Source organism: Rattus norvegicus, chromosome 3, assembly GCF_036323735.1.
Source record: "Rattus norvegicus strain BN/NHsdMcwi chromosome 3, GRCr8, whole genome shotgun sequence".
Taxonomy (NCBI): Eukaryota; Metazoa; Chordata; class Mammalia; order Rodentia; family Muridae; genus Rattus; species Rattus norvegicus.
This window is the reverse complement of record NC_086021.1, coordinates 98,002,834-98,022,658: the sequence shown is the minus strand read 5'-3', so window position 1 is coordinate 98,022,658 and position 19,825 is coordinate 98,002,834. Positions and strand designations below refer to the sequence as shown.

The 19,825-nt window shown below is 38.4% G+C and overlaps 1 protein-coding gene and 1 pseudogene across 12 annotated transcripts in view; both read right to left on the bottom strand.

Annotated features, from left to right (window-relative positions):
• Ckap5 (cytoskeleton associated protein 5) overlaps nucleotides 1–19,825 on the bottom strand; it is a 102,085-nt gene that overhangs the window by 26,392 nt on the left and 55,868 nt on the right. For all 12 annotated transcript variants that reach the window (XM_017592175.3, XM_063283664.1, XM_063283662.1 and 9 more), the window contains 11 exons: nucleotides 18,709–18,894; nucleotides 18,213–18,307; nucleotides 15,629–15,686; nucleotides 15,415–15,540; nucleotides 13,950–14,089; nucleotides 13,438–13,612; nucleotides 11,772–11,885; nucleotides 10,250–10,378; nucleotides 4,476–4,670; nucleotides 3,979–4,114; nucleotides 737–825 (listed from right to left, as the gene is read on the bottom strand). In XM_017592175.3, coding sequence (XP_017447664.2) covers nucleotides 737–825; nucleotides 3,979–4,114; nucleotides 4,476–4,670; nucleotides 10,250–10,378; nucleotides 11,772–11,885; nucleotides 13,438–13,612; nucleotides 13,950–14,089; nucleotides 15,415–15,540; nucleotides 15,629–15,686; nucleotides 18,213–18,307; nucleotides 18,709–18,894 — 1,443 coding nt within the window. The remainder of the gene's footprint in view (nucleotides 1–736; nucleotides 826–3,978; nucleotides 4,115–4,475; nucleotides 4,671–10,249; nucleotides 10,379–11,771; nucleotides 11,886–13,437; nucleotides 13,613–13,949; nucleotides 14,090–15,414; nucleotides 15,541–15,628; nucleotides 15,687–18,212; nucleotides 18,308–18,708; nucleotides 18,895–19,825) is intronic.
• On the bottom strand, nucleotides 5,982–10,235 carry LOC108350415 (low molecular weight phosphotyrosine protein phosphatase pseudogene; annotated as a pseudogene).

The window sequence follows — 19,825 nt, the reverse complement described above, 5'->3', positions numbered from 1 at the left end:
CCAATAAATGTAAAACAAAAAAAACAAAAACAAACAAACAAAAAAAACCCCAAAACCAATTTCTTGGAGTACCTTTATACCTGATGACCTAATTGAGCCATGTGAAGGAAGGGGATTATGGTCAACTACGGACCATTAAAAGGGTTGATTTTCCCAGAGCTGATGGTGCCTACACTTTCTTTCCTTCATTTTTGAGACAGGATCTCACCATGTAGATAGACCAGGCTAGCCTCAAACTTGCAGAGATCTGTCTTACCCAACCCAGTGCTAGGATTTAATGTGTTTGCCACTATGTTAGACTCGTTTCTTTTCATGAAGAAAAATACTCAAGATCTCCATGACAACATCTTGTGGAAACAGAATGACTGTTCTGGGATCTGCTCTGTGTCTCAGTACTTAAGTTTTATCTTGTGTAAGAAAAAATGAAACCAGTCAAACAAACAAAAGGCACAGAAACCAGGCTGGAGAGATAGCTCAGTGGTTGAGAGCACTGATTGCTCTTCCAGAGGTCCTGAGTTCAATTCCCAGCAACCACACGGTGGCTCACAACCATCTGTAATGAGATCTGATGACCTATTCTGGTGTGTCTGAAGACAACTACAGTGTACTTATATAAAATAAATAAATTAATTAATTAATTAAAAAAAAAACCAAAAAGCGACAGAAACCTCGATGAATGCTTAATTTGATATTATCAAGAGCAAAAGAACTACATAAATATGTAGTATTAACATACCTTTGCTTTGGAGGAAACTCCCGGAGCTTTAGCCTTTTTTGGATCAGGCTTAGCTTCCATGGTGTTGGAAACAGAATCTTCAACAGGTGCTTTGAGTGGGGGGCGGGGGGGGGGGCGGAGAAGCATATAATATAAAATTAATATCATTTATCCTAGCTATATTAAACACATAATGATGATAAAAAAGACCTCTGTAGTCTTAAATATTTCAATATATAAGGCATTTAACAATTTTTTTCCCCCTAGTCTTATTTTCTCTTCAAGTTTCTCTTTAAAGTCTGGGGCACATACCTACTGTTCTACCACTTAGGTAGAGCCAGGGAGAGTGCTACACACTGTAATTAAAGTAAAAACAAAAGGAAACAAACAACATCAGACTGAGTACTCTGCACTGGTGAGTAAAGTTATTCTAGAAGCCACAGGCTATTAACCTAAAAATAAAGCAAACAGATAATTGGCATTGTTCTTGGCTACCCACAACAGCTAGAAGGCAAGACCTTGTAGCTGAAAACACCTTACTATTCAGATGCAAAAAATATAAAGGCATCAAGCGGGAAGTGAGCTGGAAGCTTCCTATTTAGTGGTCAAGGGCATTGACTGCTCTTCCAGAGGTCCTGAGTTCAATTCCCAGCAACCACATGGTGGTGTACAACCATCTGTAATGGGATCTGATGCCCTCTTCTGGCATACAGGTGTACATGCAGACAGTGCACTCATACATTAAAAATCTTTAAAAAAGGGGTTGGGGATTTAGCTCAGTGGTAGAGTGCTTGCCTAGGAAGTGCAAGGCCCTGGGTTCGGTCCCCAGCTCCAAAAAAAAGAACCAAAAAAAAAAAAAATCTTAAAAAAAAAAAACTATAAAATTGGAAGCCAATAAGATCTCAAATAAAAATTGAATATTCTCTACTATACATGTGTGTATGTGTATCTTTTAAGTGATTTCCTTGTTCTAGCACTTTGCTTTGTCCTTTCTATTTCTTTCTTTTTTTCACCTTTTCAAGTGATTTTATTCCACTACTCTGTGGTAGGAAGACTCATCAGAAGGGCAGAAGAATTATTAGCGCAAACATATATAACCACACCTACGCATGGGCCGCAACAGCTACCAGGTATGGAAATATCAAGGCAAGAAAGGTCTTGCACAGGCACCCTGACCCCCATAGGTCCTGTCAAGAGAAAACTGTCCCCTCATCTACTCCTTTCCTCATTGCTTAAGTCCAGGTCACAATAGAGCAAAGCCACAAAACCACAGAGAGGTGGCCACAGAGGCTAAGCCACTTTAAAGCAAAACCAAAAATATTTGACATCCAGTTTCAAAATAACACCACTTCCTTCTCTAAGACACTATTAAGGAGGCCTGGGCTGGGAAAGCTGGGATGAGTGGCTTAGCCATGGTGTGTCACTCAGGTCCAGGTTGTCCCAGCAAAGGCTCGGCAAGGCAGCAGTTGCTCAACTGACTGATGGACAGTCTTCAAGGCTCTTCAAACTCTTTCTGCTTGTTGTTGGTCTCCTTTGCAATTCTGTTCTTGGCTGTTTGCCCAGTTTCAAAAATTCACTGACAGTAAGGGAGGCATAGCTAGGTGAGTGCTTCCTATGCTCCTCTAAAGGGCTGTCATCTGGTTCCCAGCCTTTCAATTCCTTAAAACACTGGGTTCATTCTCTGTAGGGCAGTGGACAAAGCCAGCCTCCGCCATCCACTATGGGATGCAGGAACAGCCCTCCAGGAAGGGCCAGTTCTTAAGGTGGAGATGAGGTGGTCCTTGAGGTACAGCTAGCTGCCAGGTCGGGGGCAGCGCCGGAGTACACATGTTGCGCCGCTGCAACCTCCGAGTTGACCCAGAGCATGAGTCAAGCTCCATCCTTTCTATTTCTAAAGAATTTATTACTCTAATTTAACTAGCAATATTTTCTTTGTATTCCAATGTGCATCTCTCAGTTTCAATTTTTTCACGAAATATATCCTGATTTATCTATCATCCTGGCTTAAATAAAGCATTGAACTGTATGTATAGTATTGGCCATTTACTTTTCACATGAGAATAAGACGCACACCTCCAGTCCCAGCACTGAGGAGCAGAGGTTGGCAGATCTGAGTTATAGGTCAGCCTGATCTACATACTGAGTTTCAGTCAAGGGTTATATAAAGATTCAAAAAAATTTAAAAGCTGGGCAGTAGTGGTGTATGTCTTTAATCCCAGCACTCAGGGAGCAGAGGTAAGCAAATCTCTGAAACAAATAATTAAGAAAAAATTCAAATAATTTTTGAAACAAAAATTCTTTTTGAGCATAATGTTACAAAATCAGTTCAGAAAAAGTCTGCCTCTAGTTTAACAACATTTAAACTGAAATTTTGAAATTATTTTATAACAGGGAATGGTGCTTTTTGCCACATTAATACTTCTTTAAAGGTAGGGGCTGTCACTGGAATTATATCTTCTGAATTAAGATTACAATAAATATTAAATCTGAGCATACACTTAGATATAAGTGTTGGATATTGTAAAATTTCTAACTTTATACCTTCAGCAAGCTCTATTCCATTAAGCAGAAGAAAACTCCTTTGATAATGCAAAAAGTCTAGAAATCAAGTGACAAATAGATTATGTATTATCTACCCCACCCCCACCCCCACCCCCCAAGACAGGGTCTAACTATGTAGCTCTGGCTGTCCTGGAACTCACTCTGTAAACCAGGCTGGCCTCACTCAGAGATCCATCTGCCTTTGCCTCCCAAGTGCTGAGTGTACAAACAATGCCTGGCTATTACTAACTTTTTATATCAGGATTATCACAGTTTTTTATTAAAAAATGTAGGGGTTCAGATATAAGTCAGTGTGGGTTAAAAGCTCAGCAAGAGCCCTAAGTATTATCAGTGTTATGCAGTCATGTTATTAAGCAGAATTTCAGGCAGATTCACATACTGGCTATTTGACCTTGTGAAAATCACTAACCTCCCTGGCTTTTTATATTATTAAAGCAGATTAAGCTAGATGTTAGACAACTCCTTTTCTAACTAGCATGTCCAAGGACAGAAAATAGCTGTGGAAACCTTAAAAACAGCATGGAATAACTCTTAAAAGCAGTATTTAAATTACTACAGTTTTGTGGCATAGAAAATAATGATCACACATCAGTACATATTTGGCATGAGTACTCAGCAGATGTTTGGAGGAAGAGGTGAGGAAATGAAATGAAAGGCTGGTTGTATTTTGAGTTCCTTCAGGTCACTGTCAAAGTTGTTACCTGGTATAGGCTGGGTTTTGGCTGGAGCTGAGCCTCCCATTGGTTTGGACACTGCCTTAGAAGGTGCAGCTGGCTTGGATGGCATGTTAGCTTTGGCCTTTTCTAGCATGGCCAGTACTTGATCTTTAGAAGTTGGCTATAAGGACAAAACAAATCAAAGTTGATATAAACAATACATTCATACTGAGATTACTACAAGTCTGATACTAAAAATGTTTGAGCTCCTACTTTTGATTCACCAATGAAGTAAAGGAGGCAGCACAAAGCACAAAAGAAGTAACATACATTATGAAGTCACATTTGAGTAACTACCATTCTAGAAGGTAATAATTTACACTACTATACGTCACAGGACTACTCTGCTAAAATTGAGTTGTGCTTTCATTAGAATTGCAGATTGCATCCCATGGTAGGTAGCATCTTTTGCCCACAATAAATTAATGTTTATTATTTTCCTAATACCTTTTAACACTACTTGTTTCAAGAAGAACTAGTACCTTTAGTTTCCCAGTAGCTTTAGCCATCTTTTCATATCCTAAATGCATCATAAAGAACGGCAAAGCATCTTGTGCCTTCTTCCGTACATCTCCATTTCGGTCTTCTAGACAGGAATACAGATGAGGAACACAAAGGATAAGATCTGTGGGAGTGGAGCGAAGCATAGGCAGTTTCTCTGCCAGCCATCCCAGAAGCTGCCAAAAGAAAAGGACTAGTCAAACATTTTTAAGTGAGTAATCACTATTATTGATGTCAGGCCTAATGATTATTAGTCTCAAACACTGAACTGTTTTTTCTTCAGCATTAGGAATGGAACCCAGAGTCTGTGCATACAATGCACATGCTCTACCATTGGGGTATACTCCCACCCTTGAATTAGATTTTATTTTAACATTTATTTACTGGAGGTGGGTGTGTCTATGTGGTTAGAAGATGATTTGTGGAGTCCCTCCTTTCCTCCAAGTCAAATTTTGAGGATAAGCATTCTATTAACTGAGCCATCTTTCTGGTTCTGGTTTTAGTTTTGTTTCTTTGAAAGGCCCAGGGTGGCCTCTACTCCTAAGTAGCCATAGATGGCCTTGCACTTCATTTCTAATCCATTTTTTAAATTGTGAGACAGTATCTCTAGTCTTCCCTGTCCTACAACTATGTAGACTGATCTCTGATAGGCCTGCCTCTGCCTCCCTTGCAATGGTATTGTGGATGTGAACCACTACACCTTGAACTTTTTATAAAGGCATGATTTCTCTTTGTAGCCCTGGCTGTCCTGAAACTTCCCCTGTAGAAGGCTCTCTCTTGCCTGGAAATTATGACTATTTTTTACTTAAACAATTCTGATTCTTGTGTAGATACCCTACTGTAGTTTCTATGTTTTTTTTTTTTGTTTGTTTGTTTGTTTTTTGTTTTAAATAGCCCAGGCTCCCTCAAACTCATAGCAATTCTCCTGCATCAGTCATCTATATCCTGGTCTGTGTATACCACCATGCTCAATCTTAGGTCAATTTTAACGTAACATTTCTGTGACAATTAATAATATTATTCTCAAGAGCTTATTAAGAAAAATGTATATTCATGTAGTTTGTCATGTTCAAATTAGGTGTTGTTCTTTTACTGTTCAGAACCTACTACTCTTAGGGGTTCTGTATGTGACCTAGGCTCTCTTCTTACCTCATAATTTTTCTGCCTCAGCCTCTTGAATGTTGGGATTACAGGAATGTATAGCCACACTCAGTTTGCAATTTAGTTTTGAGTTCTTTATATATCCTAGATATTAACTCTTTATTGCAGTTTGCAATCTTATGAGTGCTCTTTAAGTATCTTTTGCAGAGTAAGGTTATTTACAAACATTTTCTACACTGTAGGCAAAAATGTTGACTTGGTATCTTTAAACTTAGTGAACTCAGTGATTATTCAAGGAGATTATTTATGTGTAGATTTCTTGGTTTTACAACAGTTATGTTATCTGCATACTGCATATGGGATGGTTTTATTACTACCATTTTTTCTTTTTGGAAGTAAACAGGTTTCACTTTGTACCCCTCACAGTCCTGGAACTCACTCTGCAGGCTGGCTAGGAACTCAGTTTTAAAGGGGTGTGCCACCGCATGCAGCCTCATGTAGCGAATTCTTAATAACCAATAAACAAAGAACTCTCATCATGGGCATATATTTTAACAAATGGCTATTTAAAATCAACTGACACGATCACATTAATTTTCTCTTATACTCTGTTGGCATGAAGGATTACATTGACTTCTGAATGCTGAATTCTATAATCTGATTAAAATCTGATTTTTGCCATTTGAGGGTTCAACAAAACAGAAAACTATATACTATGCAAACACATAAAAAAGGGAATTCTTTTTTTTTTTTTTTTTTGGTTCTTTTTTTCGGAGCTGGGGACCGAACCCAGGGCCTTGAGCTTCCTAGGTAAGTGCTCTACCACTGAGCTAAATCCCCAGCCCCAAAAAGGGAATTCTTTAAAAAGACTTTCATTTTCTATTTTCTTAAAGGGAAATAATTATTCTGTTTCACAGTGTAAGGGAACAGTCATTTATAGTGGAGACATTCTGGCAGCAGGAGCTGGAGACTAATGATCACATTTTATCCTAAGTAAGAAAGCAGAGAGTCATAAATGATAGTGTTTAGCTCCCTTCCTAACTTTTATTCAGCCCAGGATTCCAACCTATGGAAGGCTACTGGCCATAGTTAAAGTATACTTTTTCATTTAAGCTAATATAGATAATGCCTCATAGATGTGGCCAAAGGCTGGACTACTAGGGTGAATCTGGATCCTTTAAAGAAGCCAATTTTGTTTTTGCCTGGTAATGAGGCAGGAGTCAGATGAAAAAAAATCTTCATAATTATAATTAGTTCACAAGTCACCATTCTTTAGGGATGAGAGGAGAAAAAACTAGCTTTCAGAAAACAGAATCTACTCATAGAAAAAAATAGAAAAACATATCTAATGGGAGTAAAGTAAAATCTTATTTCTCTAACCCAATCCTTACCTCAAGAACACTTAAATTAATTCATAATTTCAAATTGAAGAAGCATTTAACCTTTTCTGACCATATCAACTCTTAAGTTAGGCACCCTTTTAATCCAAACACTTGGGAAGCACAGGCAGACAGGCAGAGTTTGAGGACAGCCTGGTTTACACAGTGAGCTCCAGGACAGCTAGAGAGCTACACAGAGAAACCCTGTTTCCAGAGGGTGTTGGGGGAGATACCTTATTCATGTCTTTTGTGCTAAAGTCTAGACAAAATTACTATTACATTAATATTTATGCATCTTTTTTATATTTTAGTTGTATTTGGTAATGTCCCAGTTTAATTCACAATCCTTTCTGACATACATCCATATAAATTTGAGGTTTCTTTTCTGAAAATACACCAAAATTACTCATGCTTGCCTGTAACTTTGTAAAATGTTGATGAGAGAACACTTACAAACACCACTATTTAAGCACACTTACTTCCTTTTTGAAAGAAGCAAACTGGCTCAAATAGGAACCAAGCTCAAGAAACTACACCAAAACCAAGTAAGATTAAAGGTGTTAACTTTACTAATCTGTTGCTCCCATTTGTTAGTATTTGTTTATCTTTCAGACAGGAAGTCACTGTACAGCCCAGGACGGCTTCCAGATTCTCCTCTCTCAAATATCTGATCCCTCAGTGTGTCTGGGTTTAAACTCTCCCAGTGTTAAATGGAAGGCTGCCATGGATGGAGATATTGTCACAATAAGAGTCTAGAATACAGAATGTGAGGCAAGCAAACAGCACACTGGGTGCTGGCCACGCACACACTCCAGTTAGACCAGACTACCCAGGCTTGCTGGGCTCAGAAGTTGACCTGGACCTTGTAGGTCATTCTTACTTTACTGGGTTTTCTTCTGTTCCATAGTTGCTTGTACTACTATCTTGTAATTATGGCAAGGTCAGAGATTTAGTTAGTCTAAGAATACTTAGCCACACCTCAAACTGTCTGACTCAAATATTTTTATTCTTCTGAACATATGCCTAATTTCCACCTACAATTATTTTAAAGATACAGAGTAAGTCAGCTGAAAAGAGAGATGGGTAAGGGGCTAGGAGGACTGCCACCACCCTTGGGCACAACACTAATGAGTGAGTTGCTTGATGGTGGTAGTTAGGACCAGCTAGTGAGTCTTCTCCAGGAAGGCCTTGCAGCACCTAAGGTATTGCTGGCACACCAGCTCCAAGTCAGAGTGTCATTGCCACAATAGGGAGCTTTAATAATGAGCTATGTCTGTGGATCACGGCTTCCAAGTAGCTCAATTTTAGCTTTGCAGTTTTTAACTTGATTACTTTTCCTATTCAAATCTCTCAGATTGCTTTCATCCATACATAGTATATAATCAAATGTGCAAAGTCTTCTCTTGTAATCTGTCTTGCCTTATGGGCTGTGCTAATACCATGATTTCTTAGGCAGCTGACAGCTCTTGGGTCTGGGGGCCGGCCCACGTTCCAGTTGGAAATGGTGCTGCTGTCAATGCCCTAAATATCTGAAACCTTTTCATCAGTTATCAATTTCTGAACACTGCTTCTGCAATGGGTGACCGACAAGTGTTGGACCTAACCTCTGCCATGTTTCAGTGCAGACCCTGACGCCCAGACCATACATATCTTACTCACTTTCTTAAACAAAATAGGTTTTTCTTTTTTTTTTTTTTTTTTAAGATTTATTTATTATATATAAGTACACTGTAGCTGTCTTCAGACACAGCAGAAAAGGGCATCAGAGCCCATTACAGATGGTCATGAGCCACCATGTGGTTGCTGGGATTTGAACTCAGGACCTCAGGAAGAGCAGTCAGTGCTCTTAACCGCTGAGCCATCTCTCCAGCCCATAAAACAGGTTTTAAAGATTAAGGGCTTCTCTGCACTGTTACTCAAAATTTTGTGTCTCTAGCTTAGCTTCTCCTTAAGAATTTTAAAAAATTATTTATTTTATGATATTATAATTTCATGATTTCTTCCTTCTCTTTCCTCCCTCTAAGCCCTCCCATGTTCCTCTCCTTCATGGTATTTTTTCCATTAATTACAGTTATACACACACACACACACACACACACACACACACACACAAATGCATATGATGCTTATGTTTGCACATATGTAGAAAAAATGAATTTACAACTTGGCAGCTCTGGCAAGAGAACATATCCAAAGACCGTCTAGAAGTCCCAGGAGATTGAGGCAAGGAGATCTCTGAGTTCAAGGACAGCTTGGTATAGAGCAAGTTTCAGGTAAAAAGAAGCTTAGGTATAGGTGCACGCCTTTAATCCCAGCACGCAAGAGACAGAGGCATGCAGATGTCTGCCTGTGAGTCAGTTCTGTTGGGCTGAGTTCAGGTGAGTCAGTGACTCGAGAAGCAGGCAGTGGAGTTGAGTTCACAGAATTTGGAGGCAGTTTTACAAGGGCAGTTATTATAGTGAGACAGGTTGTAGACACCGTTAAAGATAGAACAAGCCAAAAACCATGAAGGAGCCAGAGGATTAGAACATATTGCCAAAGTTAGTCAAGCAGAGCAATTCAGGAGAGGCAGAGAGGGAAAAGCCAGTTTGAGTCAGTCAGCTTGGAGAGGAATCTGAACCAAAACAGCTTAGCTGAACCAGCCAACCAGAGCTCAGAAAAAACTAAAGGCATGAGCTTATTTAGCAGCGTCAGAGGCTGAAAACATTCTAGGCCTAGATTAGATTGTACAGGAGCTAGAGTCTTCCAGGACTGGGCCCAGGCTAGCAGACCGGGCAGTAAGCCTTGGAAATGAAGGAAGACAATTAATACAGGCAAATAAAAGTTACCATTACACATATATATGCCTAAATAATGATCCTATTTTAAAAAGCAAGCAAACATATATGACTAGCCTTAAATTTCTTGTGAAGCTTGGCATTTGAGAAATAGAAGCAGAAGGATCAAGAGTTGGTGGGCATCACTGGCTTCACTCTGTACAATCTACATACAGTGAGTACCAGTACAGCCAGGGCTACATAGAGAGGCACTGACTCAACTAGTCTCCCTGTGCTCCCCCATCAAGAGTTTGTTTTAGGGTTGAGGACTTAGCTCAGTGGTAGAGTGCTTGCCTAGCAAGCACAAGGCCCTGGGTTCGGTCCTCAGCTCCGGAAAAAAAAAAAAAAAAAGAAAAAAAAAAAAGAGTTTGTTTTAACCATGTATACACTGTTATTATCGAGGCCACCGAAGAAAATAAAAGGTATGAGTAAAATATATGATTTATTTATGGTACTAACCTCTTGCCTCAAGAAAGGATTTTCTTTTTTAAGTTCTTCAGAAAGATCTTCTCCCTCCAGCCATTCTTTCATGCCAGTTTGTTCTGCCCAAGCATTCACAGTCGCTAGGGCAGCAGCTCGAACATTGTTCTGAATTGAGAAGAGAATTGGCAAAAATATCAAGTACAGTTGGAGGGAGGGGTGAGTGAGAATAACAGAGGCTTCGCTTGCTAAGGTCCCATGTACATACTTAAACCATCTTCTCTGAAACACTGGTGCTGTGGTCCTTCTAAAGACTTCGAAAGAAGGCGGAAATATAATACACAAAATTGTAAAAAATAAATCCTATGCTCAATTAGGTAAAACAATAATCTGGGTAAATATTATGGAAGAATAATAAACAGATTTTGCTCTCTGACCCTATGGGAGCTCTTATGATGCTGAACTGAAGACTGGAGCACTAGGCTAGAGGCTCATTGTTAAGAATCAAGCTAACAGCTTGAGTATGTTTTGATATTGACTTGCATTCACAGAATATACAGACTTATGAACTGAAAAACTCAATTTCTCAAATTAAGTCAATAACATAAAAGTAAAGAAACATTAAAATATTTAGCCTAGGGAAAATATTTAAATAAAAATTTGGAGTCTTCAATGATAGTACAATGACTTCTGAGATGATCAAATTATTAGTACCTAACTGAAGTACTAGAAAAGCATGCTGTAGTAGTTCAGGGTAGGAAGAATATAGAGTATCATTTCAAGATCTAAAATTTATATCTACTGATGTATTTATTTATTATATCAAAACTTTAAGCCAGGTGTGGTGGCACATGCCTTTAATTCCAGTACTTGGGATACAGTAGCAGGAGAATCTCTTGAGGTAAATGTGGTCTATACACAGAGTTCCAAAACAAGCAGGGCTCTATAAGAGACCCCTTCTCAAATCAAACCAAACCAACCAAACCATCCCAAAAAATTACCAAAACCTTAATGATATTATAATCAAAAATAGCAGTCATTTATTGAATTATACTGTATGAAACAGGCACATTAACATGTATCTTAATAAAAATGTTTAACTAGTTAATCAAATATGTCAATTATTGAAAAGTATTTCAGGCTAGAGAGATGGCTTAGTGGTAATAGCACTGACTATTCTTCCAGAGGTCCTGTGTTCAAATCCCAGCAACCACATGGTGGCTCACAATCATCTGTAATGGGATCCAATGCCCTCTTCCAGTGTGTTTGAAGATAGCTACAGTGTGCTCATATACATAAAATAAATCTTTTAAAAAAATGTATTTCAATTCTATAAGAAAGAAATTTCATAAATATACTAAACCTATAGTACTTAACTATTTAAGGATCACAAACTAAACAATGGTACATCTAGTCATCACATCAATTCTGCCTGGAAGGTAACAGTACCATCTTTATAAATTTTTAAGCAATTATGTGAACTCTTAAAACATAATTATCCTCTACCCCAAGAATGTAGCTGCCTTAGTACAGAAGGGAACTGTGTTGGAGAGAGTTTTACCTTGCTATCTCCAAGAACAGTAAGGATAGGGATGCCTAAGTTCTTTACATGCTGCTTGACGTTTGGACCCATGGCTACTGCCAGTTGCTGAAGGATATTCAAGGTTTGCTGCACCTGAGTAGAAAGATCAAACACAGGGTCAAACTGTAATTAAACTTGCTCAAAGTTTTATTATGTGATCAATATTATGAACTTCTGGACTACTTAAAAGATAGTATCATAGTATTCTAACACCAGATATAAGTAAGTTTTAGCCTCTTATTGGCTATTGTATTTGTGTGCACAAAACTGCACTCAAAACTCATATATACATAAAAAATTCTTTTCTTTCTTTATGAAATAGGGTCTTACTATGCAACCCTGGCTGGCCAGGATGGCCTGGAACTCACAGAGATCCACCTGCCTCTGTCTCCTGAGTGCTGGGCCTGAAGGCATGCTCTACCATGCCTGACGAAAAAATAAAAATCTTTCAAAAAACTATAGTACTAGAATTTTATTTTATAGTTTAAAAATATTGATCTAGGGGGCTGGAGAGATGGCTCAGTGGTTAAGAGCCCCCGACTGCTCTTCCAGAGGTCATGAGTTCAATTCCCAGCAACCACATGGTGGCTCACAACCATCTGTAAAGAGATCCGATGGCCTCTTCTGGTGTGTCTGAAGACAGCTACAGTGTACTTACATATAATAAATAAATAAATCTTTAAAAAAAAAAAAGGCCTTTAAAAAAAATATTGATCTAAAAATTAAAAATTAAAATATAAAAATTAGGGCCAGCAAGATGGCATGATGGGTAAAGGTGCTTGTGATCAAGGCTGACAATCTGAGTTTAATTCCAAAACCTTGTGTGGTAGAAGAGAACTGACCCAACCGTTCTCTGACCTCTATATTCACCTTCTTCCTCTCAAATATATACAAACAAATAAACTCATGCTTAAAAAAAACAAACTGGGGTTGGGGATTTAGCTCAGTGGTAGAGCGCTTACCTAGGAAGCGCAAGGCCCTGGGTTCAGTCCCCAGCACCGAAAAAAAGAACCAAAAAAAAAAAAAAAAACAAAAAAAAAAACAAAAAACAAACAAACAACAAACTGAGAATTAAACAGAGCATTAAACAGAGCACGTCTTCCCAACACTGGGGAGAATGATAGAAGAACTGCTTGTCATTTGAGAGTAGCTTGGGTGCCATTAGAGAGTTCAAGGCCAGCCTGCACTACACAATGAATCTCAATCATAAAATAATGAAAACAACTGAAATGAGGCATATTTACATATATTAAAGCATCTCCACACAAATATGTTTAGTATTGGACCCCTCAAGAAATAAAGCCTTGAGCTACGCATGATGGAGCATGCCTTTAATCCCAGTGCCTGGGAGGTTGAAGCAGGTGGGTCTCCGTGAGTTTGAGGCCAGTCTGGGCTACAGAGCAAGTTCCAGGGCCACCAATGCTATGCAGAGAAACCTTGTCTTGAACACCTCCCCAAGCTCCCCAAAACTCTGATATTTATAAATCTTGTATCTTGAGACACATGTAAGAAACATAAGAAATCTTTTTGTAGTTCAAAACAAATAACACAACACTGGTGTTTGCTAGTGAAAGCTACAATGAAGATGAACCTTCTACAGCAGCGGGGGAAGGGAAGAGAGAGAAAAGGCACATGGTCCACATACCAAGATTTTGTTTGAATCATTCAGTCGACCCTTCAAGGCAGTTGGAAGTTCACCTATATTTGGTTGGATAAATTTTGCTTCATTGATAATACCTGCCACTTCATCTAGGCCTTCTTTCCTGATCTTCCAATTCTTGTCACCAATCTTAGACACCAACTCTGAAGTAATTTTGTCACTGAAAAACAGAAGGCATAATTTTAATTCTATATTCCTAAAAGATTAATGGCACCAAAATTCCCTTTACTGAATTAATAAAAGGTTAAAATTGTAAGTATATATATCACTGCCCAATTACAATCTTGGTAATCAGTAAGCTAAGGCAAGAAGACAGTGGGTTCGAGGCCAGCCTATATTATACAGTAAAACCCTAGTCTCAAAAAACAAAGCAAAACAAACATCTGGGCGTAGCAGCACATGCCTTTAATTCCAGCACTCTGAGGCACAGGTAGCCTGTTACAAACACCTAAACCCCAATACCCAAACAATATAAAATAATTTCCCAGGGTACCTACCTGATCTCAACTCTTGGCAAAAGATCAACAACATCATTACTCCCATCACCTGGTTCATCTCCATCATCTCCTTCATCCGTACCACTTGTGCTGTGCTTAGAAATTCCTCTGGTTGGAGCGGGTGGGCTTTGTCCCTGCATCTGTACAGCATGAATGAAATAGTGAAGCTGAAGAATGACCGCAGAGTCTAGAGAAGGTGCCTATGCCAGAGTTTCTCATTCTTTCATAACATTTGTCTGTTTTAGCTATTCTGGGGAGAGAACTCAGGACCTTATACATGCTAGCAAGTGTAGACCCACAGAATTTCATTTCTAACTCATAAGATATTTAGACAATATTGTAATACATACTTTAGCTGTTAGCTTGCTAATTTTGAGACAAAATAGCAAGTTACTTTTTTTTTTTTTTTTTTTTCGGAGCTGGGGACCGAACCCAGGGCCTTGCGCTTCCTAGGTAAGCGCTCTACCACTGAGCTAAATCCCCAGCCCCCAGCAAGTTACTTTTTATGAAGACAATTAGAATTTGACTTCTCAGTCACTAAGTTGTCTTTTGATTTATATTTCCAAAACAAAAAAGAGCAAGCTGTGAACACTTCGCATATTCAGTCAGAGCTATTCAAGAAAACCTACCCCTTTTGTTTTATTCATAATTAAAAAACAAAAAGCCAGTAAAGTTCACTTCAGTCAAGTGTGATAGTACGTGTCTCTAATCCCAGCATCAAGAGGCAGGAGGCAGGAGGCCTGCTGCAAATTTGAGGCTTAGTCTATATAACAATTTCAGGACCAGCCAGGGTTGCCCGATTCTTTCTTTTTAATTGTTTTTCAGCTTAATGTAATTTTTTGAATAGACAGTAGATCCATATTGTCTGACATTACAAATGTATGAAAAAAATACAAGAAAATAGATCCCTCATTCTCAGCCATAATCACTCAGTTTTCTTCTTTACAAAGTCAATTTAAAATTTCTTAGAAATTCTTCTAGAAACATTTTATGTACATAAAACCAAACATATATGTTCTTTATTCCAAGAGTTTAAAAAATTTAGTCATTTTGCCTTTACTTTAAAAAAAATTTCCCTTCAACTAAGTGTGTGTATGTCTGTGTGGTATGTGCACATGAGTGCTATATTTGTGGAGGCCAAAAGAAGGCATCAGAGTCTGGACCTTGAGTAGTTGTAGGCCACTCCACATGACTGGTGCTAAGAAATGAATTTGGGTTTTCTCGAACAACACCTAACTTGTAGTTATCTCTTCAGGCTATTTTGTTAGTTTTTGAGATAATCACACTTTGAAGCCCAAGCTAACCCTGATCTCTATTGTAGCCGAGGCTGACTCATGGTCTTCCACGGTCCTAGTGCTGGAATTATATTTGAATGTATACCATTAAACTTGGTTAAAAATTTAGTCTTAACTGATGTGAAATTCTCAAAACCACCCACAGACTGGATCATTTTTTTAACCTTTACCTTTTGAAATTCTGCATCTATCTGGGATAGGAGGGCAGGCTTCTCATCCTCAAAGATCATTCTCAAAGAAGGACCGACATACAGATACATCACACCAAGCAGGGTGATGGCAGAAGTCCTCACAGCCTGCCAGAGAAAAGAGTAAGAACTTTCAAACTAGGGCAGAAACACAAAAGTGGCCACAATGCTTAAACACATGCTGAAGCACACTCACTGGATTTGTTGCAGCAAGGGCAGTCTTCACATTGCTAATGAAAGCTTTGACATTCAATCTGGAAAGAAAAAAACCAAAGCATTTAGAATTAGTTGATAATGAAATCTTCAAAACATTCAAGATCTTATAAAATTAGACTTTAGGATAGACTTCCACTAGAGGAGTCCTCTGGTCTCCTCTTAAGTTATCCTTAACTTAAAATGAGCTTTAAATACTATCGGTACACTGATTAATCATATTATGCTTAATCTATTCTTAAAACTTTTTAAAATAGATTTATTGCTACAGCATATATTGGAGACACAGAGCACATATAGAAGTCAGGTAACAACTTTGTTGGATACCCTGAAGCTAGAGTTATAAATAGTTGTAAGCCACCCAACACGGATGTTAGGAACTGAATTCAATTCAGGTCGCACTCCAGAATCATTCTGACTCAGTACCCTATACAGTTCTACTTTCAAACTATATGCTAAGTAGAACACTTCCACATCTATAATTTATACACACATAACTATTACATTTTTGTTTTCTGTTTTTGTTTTTTTCCCCCCAAGGAGGGTCTGTGTACCCTTGGCTGTCCTGGAACTTCATTTGTAGACTATGCTGTCCTAGAACTCAGAGATCTGCCTGCCTCTGTCTCCTGAGTACTGAGAATAAAGGTGTGCACTACAATCTCCAGGCTGATGAACAACGACTTCCTGACAGCATTTATTTGAGTAACACTATTATTTTCCCTGTGTCTTACTATCTGATTTTGGTCAGATATTCTTGTGCCAAAGCTTTCTAAATCCAAAATTTTACAATTCTGGGAAATGAACTCAGAACCTCACACATAAGTTGTAACTGTTGTACCACAAAGTTATGTTCTAGGGCTGGAGAGATGGCTCAATGGTTAAGAGCACTGACTGCTCTTCCAGAGGTCCTGAGTTCAATTCCCAGCAACCACATGGAGGCTCACAACCATCTGTAATGGGATCCAATGCCCTCTTCTGGTGTGTGTGAAGACAGATACAGTATACTCACATACATTAAATAAATGAATAAATCATTTAAAAAAACAAAACAAAATAAAATTATGTTCTAGCCCTGCTTAAAATGCTTGTTTTCTCATTTTTATTCAAGCTGTCGAGGCCTTAGATGACCTGTTCTCATTTATACTCCAGTCCTACTTCTTATCACTCTCTAATCACATTTTACTTCAGCTATACTCTGAAGCATCTACTAGTTGCTATTTTTATTTTTTGAGACAGGGTCTCACTATACAGCCTGGTGGGTCTTTAGTTCACAGTGATCTGTCTGTCTCTGCTTTTGTCACTTGTGTAGCTAATATTAAAGATGCCACCATCCCTGGCCCTTATCAGAGTTAATAAATGGAGTTATATGAAAAAGCAAACAAAACCCACACATAAAACAAGGCACCGACAAAGAAACACAATACAGCAGCTCTACCCTTTTCATAAAACAAGAGTGCCTGCACTTTCCTAGCTATGATCCTAAGTTTTCCACACCCTAATGTTTTCATCTACAAAAGCAGAGATGATGTATTACTACATGAAATATGCTCTAAAAAGGGCCTGGAAAAATAGCATATACTAACAGTTTCAGCACATGATGCTGCAATAGGAGGGCTTAAAATAATTCCAGGAATCTGAGAATACACACAGCAGCAACAAAAACAAAAAGCTGAGAGCCCAGTCAGGTAGTTTAGAGGTTAAAGTGTTTGTCATCAAGGTTGGTGACACGAATTCAATATGTGGCAGCTTCATGGTAGAAGGAAAGAACCAATTTCTGCAAGTGGTAGGCCTAGATGTCATATAAACATAACGAGCAACTATGTTCATACAGAAATCGATTTGGCAAACTGTGCGAACAAGTAAAAATTTTTATTGTAGGAATTCTGACAGAATTTAATCCAAAAACAGAGCCCTTTCAGGGACTACACACTTGAGGAAAACATAACTTAGATGCCTGTCTTTGGGGAGACTAGACAGACAGTTCTCTGTGATAGAGAACTGGCCTAGCATGTACAAGATCCTGGGTGCAAACCTCAGAACCCAGAAAGACAGGGGACAGAGGACAGTTAAATGGTGAAGGAGGTATAGGCACCTGCAGGCCTCACCTCCTACAAGACTGATAATACACACTGCTACACACACACACACACACACACACACACACGTTTAAAAAGGCCTGAATGTCGGGCTGGAGAGATGGCTCCTCAGCGGTTAAGAGCACCCGACTGCTCTTCCAGAGGTCATGAGTTCAATTCCCAGCAACCACATGGTGGCTCACAACCATCTGTAAAGAGATCCGATGACCTCTTCTGGTGTATCTGAAGACAGCTACAGTGTACTTATATATAATAAATAAATCTTAAAAAAAAAAAAAAGGCCTGAATGTCAAGATGCAGAATACATCAACACAGACCTTCCAGAACAAATGTCCAAATGTCCCTTTTATGTAAGTTAGATAGCCCAACCCCAGTTCTTCAGAAGCAAGCACAGACCGTGAAAGCAAATCAAGACCAGACACTTGGCAAAATGTTTAATTGTATTTCACTAATTTTTTTTTTTAGACTTACTCAGAAAATCCAAATTCTTTTATTGCATTTGATAGCCAGTTTAGAGTTTCTGACTGATTCTTGGGATTCTTTTGTGAGAAGGCCATTGACATCACCTGAAACAATAGCATCAGAAAATATAGCATTAAATCTCCACTCTCATATTTCTTATAGAAATAAATTGTGAATTTAAGGCATACATGTATTAAATGTGATTTTTTTTAGGTGTTAAGTACAAAGATCTACTAACAAAAGAATTAATTTACCCAAAAAAGAAAGAGGTGACTGAGTTTTTAAAGGATTTGAAATGTTTTATTGACTGATCATTTTGAATCACAGTGTCTTAAGAGAAAACTAATGTTATTTACTATAATAAGTTGCAGATCAGCCAGGACATACACATACACAAAACCCCACAGCATAAAAAACTTTACTTAAGAATGAACTGTAATAGGTGAGCCTAAGTTAAAATGGGGGAAAAACTGGGACAGCATAGGAAAACAGTTCTGGAACTAACCTGTTCAGCTGTCCAGGGCAACATACATGCTTCAGCTATCGCTGTCAGAGCTTCTTTTGCATTGTTCCCACATTTCACATCTCCAATCTTGTCTACAAGGCCATCTAATACAATCTGAGCAGAAGTTTTAGAAAAATTTCCCTTCTGGGCAATCAAGGCAACAATGTGAAGCTTCATCTGCATGACCTGAACAAGAATAAACATTAGAACATTATGAGGAGCCAATGACATTCAATTCCACAGAACCTAAAGTATCTGTAAGAATAACTAGATAAAAATAAAAAGTCTGCACAAATGAAATAATTTTTACTTTTATCTATTAAAATAGCTAACTGACAATGAATACAAGAAGAAACACATAAACCACTCAATGTTCTAAAGTAATAAAACTTATGAGCTAATAAAATTTTAAAGCGTATTTCATTGATTTTGTATGTATGTGGGAACTCATGACACAGGAGGGGTGGACAGGTCGATGAGAGTGTGAAGGAGCGGACTCTCCTTTTACCATGCAGGTCACAAAGATTAATCCTAAGGTCGTGAGACTAGGCTATCTTTTTGGCACCCCAAATTTAGATTTTATGTTTTCATCTTGATGATTTTTGTTTGCACTGATCTCAATATACACAATCCTTAATACATCTAAATAGATCATACTGACTGCATAAAGCTACCAAAACTATTATATTACAACTGTCTACATAAAACCTACAACTTCTACAGACTTAAACACGTAACAAAGAACTTACAAAAATAATTAATATTTTAAGACAGGGTCTCATCCTATAACCAAGGCTGGCCTCTAGTTCATGGTATGGTGGTTTGAATAGGTGTAGCCTCCATAGACTCATGTGTTTGAATCTTGGCCATAACGAGTGGTATCATTAGGAGGTGTGGCCTTGTTGGAGGAAGTGCATCACTGTGGAGGTGGAATGTGATGTCATATATGCTCAAGCTATGCCTGGTGTGGTACACAGTCTCCTTCTATTGCCTGTGGATCAAGATGTAGAACTCTAGATGGTTTTGGTGCACACTGGTAGGATTTCCTGAAGGAGGCAGAGGCAGGAAGATGTGGAACTTTTGGTTCTTCCAGCAATATGTCTGTCTGCATGCTGCC